The sequence below is a fragment of the Dendropsophus ebraccatus genome, chromosome 11 (assembly GCF_027789765.1).
Source record: "Dendropsophus ebraccatus isolate aDenEbr1 chromosome 11, aDenEbr1.pat, whole genome shotgun sequence".
NCBI lineage: Eukaryota > Metazoa > Chordata > Amphibia > Anura > Hylidae > Dendropsophus > Dendropsophus ebraccatus.
Window position 1 is genome coordinate 1423124 of NC_091464.1, and position 18622 is coordinate 1441745.

General features: G+C 44.3%; 1 protein-coding gene across 7 annotated transcripts in view; it reads right to left on the reverse strand.

The window, feature by feature from the left end:
• The window catches only part of KIF21B (kinesin family member 21B), a 318269-nt gene that overhangs the window by 120033 nt on the left and 179614 nt on the right, over positions 1–18622 (reverse strand). For 6 of the 7 annotated variants that reach the window (XM_069944619.1, XM_069944618.1, XM_069944617.1 and 3 more), the window contains 2 exons: positions 13381–13569; positions 12990–13189 (listed from right to left, as the gene is read on the reverse strand). In XM_069944619.1, the coding sequence (XP_069800720.1) occupies positions 12990–13189; positions 13381–13569 (389 nt within the window). The remainder of the gene's footprint in view (positions 1–12989; positions 13190–13380; positions 13570–18622) is intronic. The other variant, XM_069944620.1, reaches the window with a different exon arrangement.

Below are 18622 nucleotides of genomic sequence, written 5' to 3' on the forward strand. Positions count from 1 at the left end.
AATGAGGTCACTCTGCTTTCCTGTATATATTGGGGTAGTTATAGCCCCCCCCCATAATAATGAGGTCACTCTGCTTTCCTGTATATATTGGGGTATAGCCCCCCCCATAATAATGAGGTCACTCTGCTTTCCTGTATATATGGGGTAGTTATAGCCCCCCCCCCCCCATAATAATGAGGTCACTCTGCTTTCCTGTATATATTGGGGTATAGCCCCCCCCATAATAATGAGGTCACTCTGCTTTCCTGTATATATTGGGGTATAGCCCCCCCCATAATAATGAGGTCACTCTGCTTTCCTGTATATATTGGGTAGTTATAGCCCCCCCCCCCCCATAATAATGAGGTCACTCTGCTTTCCTGTATATATTGGGGTATAGCCCCCCCCCCATAATAATGAGGTCACTCTGCTTTCCTGTATATATTGGGTAGTTATAGCCCCCCCCCCCTATAATAATGAGGTCACTCTGCTTTCCTGTATATATTGGGTAGTTATAGCCCCCCCCCCCCATAATAATGAGGTCACTCTGCTTTCCTGTATATATTGGGTAGTTATAGCCCCCCCCCCCCTATAATAATGAGGTCACTCTGCTTTCCTGTATATATTGGGGTATAGCCCCCCCCCCCCATAATAATGAGGTCACTCTGCTTTCCTGTATATATTGGGGTATAGCCCCCCCCATAATAATGAGGTCACTCTGCTTTCCTGTATATATTGGGGTAGTTATAGCCCCCCCCATAATAATGAGGTCACTCTGCTTTCCTGTATATATTGGGTTGTTATAGCCCCCCCCATAATAATGAGGTCACTCTGCTTTCCTGTATATATTGGGTAGTTATAGCCCCCCCCCCCCATAATAATGAGGTCACTCTGCTTTCCTGTATATATTGGGTAGTTATAGCCCCCCCCATAATAATGAGGTCACTCTGCTTTCCTGTATATATTGGGTAGTTATAGCCCCCCCCCCCCATAATAATGAGGTCACTCTGCTCTCCTGTATATATTGGGGTATAGCTCCCCCCATAATAATGAGGTCACTCTGCTTTCCTGTATATATTGGGGTATAGCTCCCCCCATAATAATGAGGTCACTCTGCTTTCCTGTATATATTGGGGTAGTTATAGCCCCCCCCCATAATAATGAGGTCACTCTGCTCTCCTGTATATATTGGGGTAGTTATAGCCCCCCCATAATAATGAGGTCACTCTGCTTTCCTATATATATTGGGTAGTTATAGCCCCCCCCCATAATAATGAGGTCACTCTGCTTTCCTGTATATATTGGGTAGTTATAGCCCCCCCCATAATAATGAGGTCACTCTGCTTTCCTGTATATATTGGGTAGTTATAGCCCCCCCCCATAATAATGAGGTCACTCTGCTTTCCTGTATATATTGGGGTAGTTATAGCCCCCCCCCCACAATAATGAGGTCACTCTGCTTTCCTGTATATATTGGGGTATAGCCCCCCCCCCATAATAATGAGGTCACTCTGCTTTCCTGTATATATTGGGGTAGTTATAGCCCCCCCCCCCACAATAATGAGGTCACTCTGCTTTCCTGTATATATTGGGTTGTTATAGCCCCCCCCCCATAATAATGAGGTCACTCTGCTTTCCTGTATTTATTGGGGTATAGCCCCCCCCCCCCCATAATAATGAGGTCACTCTGCTTTCCTGTATATATTGGGTAGTTATAGCCCCCCCCCCCCCATAATAATGAGGTCACTCTGCTTTCCTGTATATATTGGGTAGTTATAGCCCCCCCCATAATAATGAGGTCACTCTGCTTTCCTGTATATATTGGGGTATAGCCCCCCCCATAATAATGAGGTCACTCTGCTTTCCTGTATATATTGGGGTAGTTATAGCCCCCCCCCCCCATAATAATGAGGTCACTCTGCTTTCCTGTATATATTGGGTAGTTATAGCCCCCCCCCCATAATAATGATGTCACTCTGCTTTCCTGTATATATTGTTTAGTTATAGCCCCCCCCCATAATAATGAGGTCACTCTGCTTTCCTGTATATATTGGGGTAGTTATAGCCCCCCCCCCCCCATAATAATGAGGTCACTCTGCTTTCCTGTATATATTGGGTAGTTATAGCCCCCCCCCCCCCATAATAATGACATCACTCTGCTTTCCTGTATATATTGGGTAGTTATAGCCCCCCATAATAATGAGGTCACTCTGCTTTCCTGTATATATTGGGTAGTTATAGCCCCCCCCCATAATAATGACGTCACTCTGCTTTCCTGTATATATTGGGTAGTTATAGCCCCCCCCCCATAATAATGAGGTCACTCTGCTTTCCTGTATATATTGGGGTATAGCCCCCCCCCCCCATAATAATGAGGTCACTCTGCTTTCCTGTATATATTGGGTAGTTATAGCCCCCCCCCCCCCCATAATAATGAGGTCACTCTGCTTTCCTGTATATATTGGGGTATAGCCCCCCCCCATAATAATGAGGTCACTCTGCTTTCCTGTATATATTGGGTAGTTATAGCCCCCCCCCATAATAATGAGGTCACTCTGCTTTCCTGTATATATTGGGGTATAGCCCCCCCCATAATAATGAGGTCACTCTGCTTTCCTGTATATATTGGGGTATAGCCCCCCCCATAATAATGAGGTCACCCTGCTTTCCTGTATATATTGGGTAGTTATAGCCCCCCCCCATAATAATGAGGTCACTCTGCTTTCCTGTATATATTGGGTAGTTATAGCCCCCCCCATAATAATGAGGACACTCTGCTTTCCTGTATATATTGGGGTATAGCCCCCCCCCATAATAATGAGGTCACTCTGCTTTCCTGTATATATTGGGGTATAGCCCCCCCCCATAATAATGAGGTCACTCTGCTTTCCTGTATATATTGGGGTATAGCCCCCCCCCCCATAATAATGAGTTCACTCTGCTTTCCTGTATATATTGGGTTGTTATAGCCCCCCCCCCATAATAATGAGGTCACTCTGCTTTCCTGTATATATTGGGGTATAGCCCCCCCCATAATAATGAGGTCACTCTGCTTTCCTGTATATATTGGGGTATAGCCCCCCCCCCCATAATAATGAGGTCACTCTGCTTTCCTGTATATATTGGGTAGTAATAGCCCCCCCCCATAATAATGAGGTCACTCTGCTTTCCTGTATATATTGGGTAGTTATAGCCCCCCCCCATAATAATGAGGTCACTCTGCTTTCCTGTATATATTGGGTAGTTATAGCCCCCCCATAATAATGAGGTCACTCTGCTTTCCTGTATATATTGGGGTATAGCCCCCCCCCCCATAATAATGAGGTCACTCTGCTTTCCTGTATATATTGGGTAGTTATAGCCCCCCCCATAATAATGAGGTCACTCTGCTTTCCTGTATATATTGGGGTAGTTATAGCCCCCCCATAATAATGAGGTCCCTCTGCTTTCCTGTATATATTGGGGTAGTTATAGCCCCCCCATAATAATGAGGTCACTCTGCTTTCCTGTATATATTGGGGTATAGCCCCCCCCCATAATAATGAGGTCACTCTGCTTTCCTGTATATATTGGGTAGTTATAGCCCCCCCCCCATAATAATGAGGTCACTCTGCTTTCCTGTATATATTGGGGTAGTTATAGCCCCCCCCCCCATAATAATGAGGTCACTCTGCTTTCCTGTATATATTGGGGTATAGCCCCCCCCCCATAATAATGAGGTCACTCTGCTTTCCTGTATATATTGGGTAGTTATAGTCCCCCATAATAATGAGGTCACTCTGCTTTCCTGTATATATTGGGGTATAGCCCCCCCCCATAATAATGAGGTCACTCTGCTTTCCTGTATATATTGGGTAGTTATAGCCCCCCCCATAATAATGAGGTCACTCTGCTTTCCTGTATATATTGGGTAGTTATAGCCCCCCCATAATAATGAGGTCACTCTGCTTTCCTGTATATATTGGGGTATAGCCCCCCATAATAATGAGGTCACTCTGCTTTCCTGTATATATTGGGGTAGTTATAGCCCCCCCCCCATAATAATGAGGTCAATCTGCTTTCCTGTATATATTGGGGTATAGCCCCCCCCATAATAATGAGGTCACTCTGCTTTCCTGTATATATTGGGGTATAGCCCCCCCCCCCATAATAATGAGGTCACTCTGCTTTCCTGTATATATTGGGTAGTTATAGCCCCCCCCCCCATAATAATGAGGTCACTCTGCTTTCCTGTATATATTGGGGGTATAGCCCCCCCTCCCATAATAATGAGGTCACTCTGCTTTCCTGTATATATTGGGGTATAGCCCCCCCATAATAATGAGGTCACCCTGCTTTCCTGTATATATTGGGTAGTTATAGCCCCCCCCCCCCCATAATAATGAGGTCACTCTGCTTTCCTGTATATAGTGGGGTATAGCCCCCCCATAATAATGAGGTCACTCTGCTTTCCTGTATATATTGGGGTAGTTATAGCCCCCCCCCCATAATAATGAGGTCACTCTGCTTTCCTGTATATATTGGGGTAGTTATAGCCCCCCCCATAATAATGAGGTCACTCTGCTTTCCTGTATATATTGGGGTATACCCCCCCATCCCATAATAATGAGGTCACTCTGCTTTCCTGTATATATTGGGGTATAGCCCCCCCCATAATAATGAGGTCACTCTGCTTTCCTGTATATATTGGGTAGTTATAGCCCCCCCCCCATAATAATGAGGTCACTCTGCTTTCCTGTATATATTGGGGTATAGCCCCCCCCCCCCTATAATAATGAGGTCACTCTGCTTTCCTGTATATATTGGGTAGTTATAGCCCCCCCCCCCCATAATAATGAGGTCACTCTGCTTTCCTGTATATATTGGGTAGTTATAGCCCCCCCCATAATAATGAGGTCACCCTGCTTTCCTGTATATATTGGGTAGTTATAGCCCCCCCCCCCCATAATAATGAGGTCACTCTGCTTTCCTGTATATAGTGGGGTATAGCCCCCCCATAATAATGAGGTCACTCTGCTTTCCTGTATATATTGGGGTAGTTATAGCCCCCCCCCCCATAATAATGAGGTCACTCTGCTTTCCTGTATATATTGGGGTAGTTATAGCCCCCCCCATAATAATGAGGTCACTCTGCTTTCCTGTATATATTGGGGTATAGCCCCCCCCCATAATAATGAGGTCACTCTGCTTTCCTGTATATATTGGGTAGTTATAGCCCCCCCCCCCCATAATAATGAGGTCACTCTGCTTTCCTGTATATATTGGGGTATAGCCCCCCCCATAATAATGAGGTCACTCTGCTTTCCTGTATATATTGGGGTATAGCCCCCCCTCATAATAATGAGGTCACTCTGCTTTCCTGTATATATTGGGGTAGTTATAGCCCCCCCCCCCATAATAATGAGGTCACTCTGCTTTCCTGTATATATTGGGGTATAGCCCCCACCCATAATAATGAGGTCACTCTGCTTTCCTGTATATATTGGGTAGTTATAGCCCCCCCCCCATAATAATGAGGTCACTCTGCTTTCCTGTATATATTGGGGTATAGCCCCCCCCCCATAATAATGAGGTCACTCTGCTTTCCTGTATATATTGGGTAGTTATAGCCCCCCCCCATAATAATGAGGTCACTCTGCTTTCCTGTATATATTGGGTAGTTATAGCCCCCCCCCATAATAATGAGGTCACTCTGCTTTCCTGTATATATTGGGGTAGTTATAGCCCCCACCCATAATAATGAGTTCACTCTGCTTTCCTGTATATATTGGGTAGTTATAGCCCCCCCCCCATAATAATGAGGTCACTCTGCTTTCCTGTATATATTGGGTAGTTATAGCCCCCCCCCATAATAATGAGGTCACTGCTTTCCTGTATATATTGGGGTATAGCCCCCCCCCCCATAATAATGAGGTCACTCTGCTTTCCTGTGTATATTGGGTAGTAATAGACCCCCCCCCCATAATAATGAGGTCACTCTGCTTTCCTGTATATATTGGGTAGTTATAGCCCCCCCCATAATAATGAGTTCACTCTGCTTTCCTGTATATATTGGGGTAGTTATAGCCCCCCCCCCCATAATAATGAGGTCACTCTGCTCTCCTGTATATATTGGGTAGTTATAGTCCCCCCCCACAATAATGAGGTCACTCTGCTTTCCTGTATATATTGGGTAGTTATAGCCCCCCCCCCCCCATAATAATGAGGTCAATCTGCTTTCCTGTATATATTGGGGTATAGCCCCCCCCATAATAATGAGGTCACTCTGCTTTCCTGTATATATTGGGTAGTTATAGCCCCTCCCCCATAATAATGATGTCACTCTGCTTTCCTGTATATATTGGGTAGTTAAAGCCCCCCCCCCCCCCCATAATAATGAGGTCACTCTGCTTTCCTGTATATATTGGGGTATATAGCCCCCCCCCATAATAATGAGGTCACTCTGCTTTCCTGTATATATTGGGGTAGTTATAGCCCCCCCATAATAATGAGGTCACTCTGCTTTCCTGTATATATTGGGTAGTTATAGCCCCCCCCCATAATAATGAGTTCACTCTGCTTTCCTGTATATATTGGGGTTGTTATAGCCCCCCCCCCACAATAATGAGGTCACTCTGCTTTCCTGTATATATTGGGTAGTTATAGCCCCCCCCCCCCATAATAATGAGTTCACTCTGCTTTCCTGTATATATTGGGTAGTTATAGCCCCCCCCCCATAATAATGAGGTCACTCTGCTTTCCTGTATATATTGGGGTATAGCCCCCCCCCATAATAATGAGGTCACTCTGCTTTCCTGTATATATTGGGTAGTTATAGCCCCCCCCCATAATAATGAGTTCACTCTGCTTTCCTGTATATATTGGGGTAGTTATAGCCCCCCCCCCCCATAATAATGAGGTCACTCTGCTTTCCTGTATATATTGGGGTATAGCCCCCCCATAATAATGAGGTCACTCTGCTTTCCTGTATATATTGGGTAGTTATAGCCCCCCCCATAATAATGAGTTCACTCTGCTTTCCTGTATATATTGGGGTATAGCCCCCCCATAATAATGAGGTCACTCTGCTTTCCTGTATATATTGGGGTATAGCCCCCCCATAATAATGAGGTCACTCTGCTTTCCTGTATATATTGGGGTAGTTATAGCCCCCCCCATAATAATGACGTCCCCCTGCTTTCCTGTATATATTGGGGTAGTTATAGCCCCCCCCCCCATAATAATGAGGTCACTCTGCTTTCCTGTATATATTGGGGTAGTTATAGCCCCCCCCCCATAATAATGAGGTCACTCTGCTCTCCTGTATATATTGGGTAGTTATAGTCCCCCCCCCCCCACAATAATGAGGTCACTCTGCTTTCCTGTATATATTGGGTAGTTATAGCCCCCCCCCATAATAATGAGGTCACTCTGCTTTCCTGTATATATTGGGGTATAGCCCCCCCCCCCCCATAATAATGAGGTCACTCTGCTTTCCTGTATATATTGGGTAGTTATAGCCCCCCCCATAATAATGAGGTCACCCTGCTTTCCTGTATATATTGGGTAGTTATAGCCCCCCCCCCCATAATAATGAGGTCACTCTGCTTTCCTGTATATATTGGGGTATAGCCCCCCCCCCCCCATAATAATGAGGTCACTCTGCTTTCCTGTATATATTGGGTAGTTATAGCCCCCCCCATAATAATGAGGTCACCCTGCTTTCCTGTATATATTGGGTAGTTATAGCCCCCCCCCCCATAATAATGACGTCCCCCTGCTTTCCTGTATATATTGGGTAGTTATAGCCCCCCCCCCATAATAATGAGGTCACTCTGCTTTCCTGTATATATTGGGTAGTTATAGCCCCCCCCCCATAATAATGAGGTCACTCTGCTTTCCTGTATATATTGGGTAGTTATAGCCCCCCCCCCCATAATAATGAGGTCACTCTGCTTTCCTGTATATATTGGGGTATAGCCCCCCCCATAATAATGAGGTCACTCTGCTTTCCTGTATATATTGGGTAGTTATAGCCCCCCCCCATAATAATGAGGTCACCCTGCTTTCCTGTATATATTGGGTAGTTATAGCCCCCCCCCCCCATAATAATGAGGTCACTCTGCTTTCCTGTATATATTGGGGTATAGCCCCCCCATAATAATGAGGTCACTCTGCTTTCCTGTATATATTGGGGTATAGCCCCCCCCCCATAATAATGAGGTCACTCTGCTTTCCTGTATATATTGGGGTAGTTATAGCCCCCCCCCATAATAATGAGGTCACTCTGCTTTCCTGTATATATTGGGTAGTTATAGCCCCCCCCCCATAATAATGAGGTCCCCCTGCTTTCCTGTATATATTGGGTAGTTATAGCCCCCCCCATAATAATGAGGTCACTCTGCTTTCCTGTATATATTGGGTTGTTATAGCCCCCCCCCCATAATAATGAGGTCACTCTGCTTTCCTGTATATATTGGGTAGTTATAGCCCCCCCCCATAATAATGAGGTCACTCTGCTTTCCTGTATATATTGGGTAGTTATAGCCCCCCCCCCCCCATAATAATGAGGTCACTCTGCTTTCCTGTATATATTGGGTAGTTATAGCCCCCCCCATAATAATGAGGTCACCCTGCTTTCCTGTATATATTGGGTAGTTATAGCCCCCCCCCCCATAATAATGAGGTCACTCTGCTTTCCTGTATATATTGGGTAGTTATAGCCCCCCCCCCCATAATAATGAGGTCACTCTGCTTTCCTGTATATATTGGGGTATAGCCCCCCCCCCATAATAATGAGGTCACTCTGCTTTCCTGTATATATTGGGGTATAGCCCCCCCCCATAATAATGAGGTCACTCTGCTTTCCTGTATATATTGGGGTAGTAATAGCCCCCCCCCATAATAATGAGGTCACTCTGCTTTCCTGTATATATTGGGTAGTTATAGCCCCCCCCCCCCATAATAATGAGGTCACTCTGCTCTCCTGTATATATTGGGGTATAGCCCCCCCCATAATAATGAGGTCACTCTGCTTTCCTGTATATATTGGGGTATAGCCCCCCCCCCATAATAATGAGGTCACTCTGCTTTCCTGTATATATTGGGGTATAGCCCCCCCCCATAATAATGAGGTCACTCTGCTTTCCTGTATATATTGGGGTATAGCCCCCCCCATAATAATGAGGTCACTCTGCTTTCCTGTATATATTGGGGTATAGCCCCCCCCCCATAATAATGAGGTCACTCTGCTTTCCTGTATATATTGGGTAGTTATAGCCCCCCCCCCCCATAATAATGACTTCCCCCTGCTTTCCTGTATATATTGGGGTATAGCCCCCCCCATAATAATGAGGTCACTCTGCTTTCCTGTATATATTGGGGTATAGCCCCCCCCATAATAATGAGGTCACTCTGCTTTCCTGTATATATTGGGGTATAGCCCCCCCCATAATAATGAGGTCACTCTGCTTTCCTGTATATATTGGGGTATAGCCCCCCCCCATAATAATGAGGTCACTCTGCTTTCCTGTATATATTGGGGTATAGCCCCCCCCAATAATAATGAGGTCACTCTGCTTTCCTGTATATATTGGGGTATAGCCCCCCCCATAATAATGAGGTCACTCTGCTTTCCTGTATATATTGGGGTATAGCCCCCCCCCCATAATAATGAGGTCACTCTGCTTTCCTGTATATATTGGGGTATAGCCCCCCCCATAATAATGAGGTCACTCTGCTTTCCTGTATATATTGGGGTATAGCCCCCCCCATAATAATGAGGTCACTCTGCTTTCCTGTATATATTGGGTTGTTATAGCCCCCCCCCCCCATAATAATGAGGTCACTCTGCTTTCCTGTATATATTGGGGTAGTTATAGCCCCCCCCCATAATAATGAGGTCACTCTGCTTTCCTGTATATATTGGGGTATACCCCCCCCCATAATAATGAGGTCACTCTGCTTTCCTGTATATATTGGGGTAGTTATAGCCCCCCCCATAATAATGAGGTCACTCTGCTCTCCTGTATATATTGGGGTATAGCCCCCCCCCCCCATAATAATGAGGTCACTCTGCTTTCCTGTATATATTGGGGTAGTTATAGCCCCCCCCATAATAATGAGGTCACTCTGCTTTCCTGTATATATTGGGGTATACCCCCCCCCATAATAATGAGGTCACTCTGCTTTCCTGTATATATTGGGGTATAGCCCCCCCATAATGACTTGTCTTATGAGGATATTTCCGGCGCCTTCCGTTATACTTGCAGACATATATCTCCCTCCTATAAGTATTATATTATATAGATTTTATATTATATTATTATTCTTCTCTTATTGATGAGACACTCAACGTTTCTCCCTCATTTCTGAGCAGACTATAACCCTGCAGATTATGCTCCGACATAGGGATCACCCAGCCACCTCTATAGGGATCACCCAGCCACATCCATAGGGATCACCCAGCCACCTCTATAGGGATCACCCAGCCACATCCATAGGGATCACCCAGCCACATCCATAGGGATCACCCAGCCACCTCTATAGGGATCACCCAGCCACATCCATAGGGATTACCCAGCCACATACATAGGGATCACCCAGCCACATCCATAGGGATCACCCAGCCACCTCTATAGGGATCACCCAGCCACATCCATAGGGATCACCCAGCCACATCCATAGGGATCACCCAGCCACATCCATAGGGATCACCCAGCCACCTCTATAGGGATCACCCAGCCACATCCATAGGGATCACCCAGCCACATCCATAGGGATCACCCAGCCACCTCTATAGGGATCACCCAGCCACATCCATAGGGATTACCCAGCCACATACATAGGGATCACCCAGCCACATCCATAGGGATCACCCAGCCACCTCTATAGGGATCACCCAGCCACATCCATAGGGATCACCCAGCCACCTCTATAGGGATCACCCAGCCACATCCATAGGGATCACCCAGCCACATCCATAGGGATCACCCAGCCACCTCTATAGGGATTACCCAGCCACATACATAGGGATCACCCAGCCACATCCATAGGGATCACCCAGCCACCTCTATAGGGATCACCCAGCCACATCCATAGGGATCACCCAGCCACATCCATAGGGATCACCCAGCCACCTCTATAGGGATCACCCAGCCACATCCATAGGGATTACCCAGCCACATACATAGGGATCACCCAGCCACATCCATAGGGATCACCCAGCCACCTCTATAGGGATCACCCAGCCACATCCATAGGGATCACCCAGCCACCTCTATAGGGATCACCCAGCCACATCCATAGGGATCACCCAGCCACATCCATAGGGATCACCCAGCCACCTCTATAGGGATCACCCAGCCACATCCATAGGGATCACCCAGCCACATCCATAGGGATCACCCAGCCACCTCTATAGGGATCACCCAGCCACATCCATAGGGATCACCCAGCCACATCCATAGGGATCACCCAGCCACCTCTATAGGGATCACCCAGCCACATCCATAGGGATCACCCAGCCACATCCATAGGGATCACCCAGCCACCTCTATAGGGATTACCCAGCCACATACATAGGGATCACCCAGCCACATCCATAGGGATCACCCAGCCACATCCATAGGGATCACCCAGCCACATCCATAGGAATCACCCAGCCACCACTATAGGGATCACCCAGCCACATCCATAGGGATCACCCAGCCACATCCATAGAGATCACCCAGCCACCTCTATAGGGATCACCCAGCCACCTCTATAGGGATCACCCAGCCACATCCATAGGGATCACCCAGCCACATCCATAGGGATCACCCAGCCACATCCATAGGGATCACCCAGCCACATCCATAGGAATCACCCAGCCACATCCATAGGGATCACCCAGCCACCTCTATAGGGATCACCCAGCCACATCCATAGGGATCACCCAGCCACATCCATAGGGATCACCCAGCCACCTCTATAGGGATCACCCAGCCACCACTATAGGGATCACCCAGCCACATCCATAGAGATCACCCAGCCACATCCATAGGGATCACCCAGCCACATCCATAGGAATCACCCAGCCACATCCATAGGAATCACCCAGCCACCTCTATAGGGATCACCCAGCCACATCCATAGGGATCACCCAGCCACATCCATAGGGATCACCCAGGCACACCCATAGGGATCATCCAGCCACCACTATAGGGATCACCCAGCCACATCGATAGGGATCACCCAGCCACCTCTATAGGGATCACCCAGCCACCTCTATACGGATCACCCAGCCACATCGATAGGGATCACCCAGCCACCTCTATAGGGATCACCCAGCCACATCCATAGGGATCACCCAGCCACCTCTATAGGGATCACCCAGCCACCTCTATAGGAATTACCCAGCCACCTCTATACGGATCACCCAGCCACCTCTATAGGGATCACCCAGCCACCTCTATAGGGATCACCCAGCCACCTCTATACGGATCACCAAGCCACCACTATAGGGATCACCCAGCCACCTCTATACGGATCACCCAGCCACCTCTATACGGATCACCCAGCCACCTCTATGGGATCACCCAGCCACCTCTATACGGATCACCCAGCCACCACTATAGGGATCACCCAGCCACCTCTATACGGATCACCCAGCCACCTCTATACAGATCACCCAGCCACCTCTATGGGATCACCCAGCCACCTCTATAGGGATCACCCAGTCACCTCTATAGGGATCACCCAGCCACCTCTATAGGGATCACCCAGCCACCTCTATAGGGATCACCCAGCCACCTCTATAGGGATCATCCCAGTGCATGCAAGAAACGTCCGCAGATTTTTTTTTGGGGGGGGGGGGGGGGGAGCATGTGGTTGGCCGTGAACAACAGCTGCTCAATGTTCTGGTCTAAGGTCCCAGACAAACACTGGCTCCCTCCCCCTCTCTCTTCTCAGTTAATATACAGAACCATACATTATAACGTATATAATGCCACTGTTTGGGGTGTCTCCTTGGCAGTCTTCTCATACCGTACCTTGGCCTTTTTCATGTCGCTTAGTTCTCCCTGAAGCTTGCGTAACTCTCGCTCATAGCGGGACTGGTTCTTGAGAAGGCGGGCGTGCTCTCTCTGAGCTATCTGCAGCTTCTGCAGGTCTCGGTTCATCTCCCGCAGTCGCTTCTCATAGTCGGCCCGAATCTTATTGGCCTTCTCTTCTGTATAGCACTCCATAGAGCCTGTAGGATCAATGGCCTTCATGTGTATATGGCAGATAGCAATGTCATGTATGCAATGAGATGGGCACAAGGAATGACGGCGGAGAGAGAGAACGCTAAAAAAAACGGGTAAACGGAGCGATACAAGGTAACAGAAAGGCTTCCCAGCAATATCAATGGAGACATGGAGAGGGGTGATATAGATGCCATACTGAGCTCCCGGAGCACACGATCCCTCTCCAGCTGCGTGTCTCGAATTCTGCTCTGAAGCTGCTGAAGCTTCTCCTCATACTGAAGTTTCAGCGTCTGGAGTCGTCGCTGACTTTGTTCCAGTTCTTCAATCAGACGTTGCTTGATTTCAATCTCACAGGTCAAGTCAGCCAGATCTCCCCCGACCGATCCTAAAGATTTACACCAACGTTATTAGTACTTACACCAACCTCACAAGTATCATCAGCAGAGTGACTTACACCGATAATATTAGTAATTACACAGACCGGTAACATCAGCAGTGATTTACACCGATAATATTAGTAATTACACAGACCGGTAACATCAGCAGAGTGATTTACACCGATAATATTAGTAATTACACAGACCGGTAACATCAGCAGAGTGATTTACACCAATAATATTAGTAATTACACAGACTGGTAACATCAGCAGAATGATTTACACCGATAATATTAGTAATTACACAGACCGGTAACACCAGCAGTGATTTACACCGATAATATTAGTAATTACACAGACCGGTAACATCAGCAGAGTGATTTACACCGATAATATTAGTAATTACACAGACCGGTAACATCAGCAGAGTGATTTACACCGATAATATTAGTAATTACACAGACCGGTAACATCAGCAGAGTGATTTACACCAATAATATTAGTAATTACACAGACCGGTAACATCAGCAGAGTGATTTACACTGATAATATTAGTAATTACACAGGCCGATAAGATCAGCAGTGATTTACACCGATAATATTAGTAATTACACAGACCGGTAACATCAGCAGTGATTTACACCGATAATATTAGTAATTACACAGACCGGTAACATCAGCAGTGATTTACACCGATAATATTAGTAATTACACAGACCGGTAACATCAGCAGTGACTTACACCGATAATATTAGTAATTACACAGACCGGTAACATCAGCAGAGTGATTTACACCGATAATATTAGTATTTACACAACTATCACAAGTATCATCAGCAGAGTGATTTTAACCGATGATTTTAGTAATTACACAGACCGGTAACATCAGCAGAGTGATTTACACTGATAATATTAGTAATTACACAAACATCACAAGTATCATCAGCAGAGTGATTTACACCAATAATATTAGTAATTACACTGACCGGTAACATCAGCAGAGTGATTTACACCGATAATATTAGTAATTACACAGACCGGTAACATCAGCAGTGACTTACACCGATAATATTAGTAATTACACAGACCGGTAACATCAGCAGTGATTTACACCGATAATATTAGTAATTACACAGACCGGTAACATCAGCAGAGTGATTTACACCGATAATATTAGTAATTACACAGACCGGTAACATCAGCAGAGTGATTTACACCAATAATATTAGTAATTACACAGACCGGTAACATCAGCAGAGTGATTTACACCGATAATATTAGTAATTACACAGACCGGTAACATCAGCAGTGACTTACACCGATAATATTAGTAATTACACAGACCGGTAACATCAGCAGAGTGATTTACACCGATAATATTAGTAATTACACAGACCGGTAACATCAGCAGAGTGATTTACACCAATAATAATAGTAATTACACAGACCGGTAACATCAGCAGTGACTTACACCGATAATATTAGTAATTACACAGACCGGTAACATCAGCAGAGTGATTTACACCGATAATATTAGTATTTACACAACTATCACAAGTATCATCAGCAGAGTGATTTTAACCGATGATTTTAGTAATTACACAGACCGGTAACATCAGCAGAGTGATTTACACTGATAATATTAGTAATTACACAAACATCACAAGTATCATCAGCAGAGTGATTTACACCGATAATATTAGTAATTACACAGACTGGTAACATCAGCAGTGATTTACACCGATAATATTAGTAATTACACAGACCGGTAACATCAGCAGAGTGATTTACACCGATAATATTAGTAATTACACAGACCGGTAACATCAGCAGAGTGATTTACACCGATAATATTAGTAATTATACAGACCGGTAACATCAGCAGAGTGATTTACACCGATAATAATAGTAATTACACAGACCGGTAACATCAGCAGAGTGACTTACACCGATAATAATAGTAATTACACAGACCGGTAACATCAGCAGAGTGATTTACACCGATAATATTAGTAATTACAGAGACCGGTAACATCAGCAGAGTGATTTACACCGATAATATTAGTAATTACACAGACCGGTAAGATAAGCAGAGTGATTTACACCGATAATATTAGTAATTACACAGACCGGTAACATCAGCAGAGTGATTTACACCGATAATATTAGTAATTACACAGACCGGTAACATCAGCAGTGACTTACACCGATAATATTAGTAATTACACAGACCGGTAACATGAGCAGTGATTTACACCGATAATATTAGTAATTACACAGACCGGTAACATCAGCAGAGTAACTTACACCGATAATATTAGTAATTACACAGACCGGTAACATCAGCAGAATGATTTACACCAATAATATTAGTAATTACACAGACCGGTAACATCAGCAGAGTGATTTACACCGATAATATTAGTAATTACACAGACCGGTAACATCAGCAGAGTGATTTACACCAATAATATTAGTAATTACACTGACCGGTAGCATCAGCAGAGTGATTTACACCGATAATATTAGTAATTACACAGACCGGTAACATCAGCAGTGATTTACACCAATAATATTAGTAATTACAGAGACCGGTAACATCAGCAGAGTGATTTACACCGATAATATTAGTAATTACACAGACCGGTAACATCAGCAGAGTGATTTACACCGATAATATTAGTAATTACACAGACCGGTAACATCAGCAGTGATTTACACCAATAATATTAGTAATTACAGAGACCGGTAACATCAGCAGAGTGATTTACACCGATAATATTAGTAATTACACAGACCGGTAACATCAGCAGAGTGATTTACACCGATAATATTAGTAATTACACAGACCGGTAACATCAGCAGTGATTTACACCGATAATATTAGTAATTACACAGACCGGTAACATCAGCAGAGTAACTTACACCGATAATATTAGTAATTACACAGACCGGTAACATCAGCAGAGTGATTTACACCGATAATATTAGTAATTACACAGACCGGTAACATCAGCAGAGTGATTTACACCGATAATATTAGTAATTACACAAACATCACAAGTATCATCAGCAGAGTGATTTACACCAATAATATTAGTAATTACACTGACCGGTAGCATCAGCAGAGTGATTTACACCGATAATATTAGTAATTACACAGACCGGTAACACCAGCAGTGATTTACACCGATAATATTAGTAATTACACAGACCGGTAACATCAGCAGTGATTAACACCGATAATATTAGTAATTACACAGACCGGTAACATCAGCAGAGTAACTTACACCTATAATATTAGTAATTACACAGACCGGTAACATCAGCAGAGTAACTTACACCTATAATATTAGTAATTACACAGACCGGTAACATCAGCAGAGTGATTTACACCGATAATATTAGTAATTACACAAACATCACAAGTATCATCAGCAGAGTGACTTACACCGATAATATTAGTAATTACACAGACCGGTAACATCAGCAGAGTGATTTACACCGATAATATTAGTAATTACACAGACCGGTAACATCAGCAGAGTGACTTACACCGATAATATTAGTAATTACACAGACCGGTAACATCAGCAGAGTGATTTACACCGATAATATTAGTAATTACACAGACCGGTAACATCAGCAGAGTGATTTACACCAATAATATTAGTAATTACACAGACCGGTAACATCAGCAGAGTGACTTACACCGATAATATTAGTAATTACACAGACCGGTAACATCAGCAGAGTGATTTACACCGATAATATTAGTAATTACACAGACCGGTAACATCAGCAGTGATTTACACCAATAATATTAGTAATTACACAGACAGGTAACATCAGCAGAGTGATTTACACCGATAATATTAGTAATTACACAGACCGGTAACATCAGCAGAGTGACTTACACCGATAATATTAGTAATTACACAGACCGGTAACATCAGCAGAGTGATTTACACCGATAATATTAGTAATTACACAGACCGGTAACATCAGCAGAGTGACTTACACCGATAATATTAGTAATTACACAGACCGGTAACATCAGCAGAGTGACTTACACCGATAATATTAGTAATTACACAGACCGGTAACATCAGCAGTGATTTACACCAATAATATTAGTAATTACACTGACCGGTAACATCAGCAGAGTGATTTACACCGATAATATTAGTAATTACACAGACCGGTAACATCAGCAGAGTGATTTACACCGATAATATTAGTAATTACACAGACCGGTAACATCAGCAGAGTAACTTACACCTATAATATTAGTAATTACACAGACCGGTAACATCAGCAGAGTGATTTACACCGATAATATTAGTAATTACACAAACATCACAAGTATCATCAGCAGAGTGACTTACACCGATAATATTAGTAATTACACAGACCGGTAACATCAGCAGAGTGATTTACACCGATAATATTAGTAATTACACAGACCGGTAACATCAGCAGAGTGACTTACACCGATAATATTAGTAATTACACAGACCGGTAACATCAGCAGAGTGATTTACACCGATAATATTAGTAATTACACAGACCGGTAACATCAGCAGAGTGATTTACACCAATAATATTAGTAATTACACAGACCGGTAACATCAGCAGAGTGACTTACACCGATAATAATAGTAATTACACAGACTGGTAACATCAGCAGAGTGATTTACACCGATAGTATTAGTAATTACACAGACCGGTAACATCAGCAGTGATTTACACCAATAATATTAGTAATTACACAGACAGGTAACATCAGCAGAGTGATTTACACCGATAATATTAGTAATTACACAGACCGGTAACATCAGCAGAGTGACTTACACCGATAATATTAGTAATTACACAGACCGGTAACATCAGCAGAGTGATTTACACCGATAATATTAGTAATTACACAGACCGGTAACATCAGCAGAGTGACTTACACCGATAATATTAGTAATTACACAGACCGGTAACATCAGCAGAGTGACTTACACCGATAATATTAGTAATTACACAGACCGGTAACATCAGCAGTGATTTACA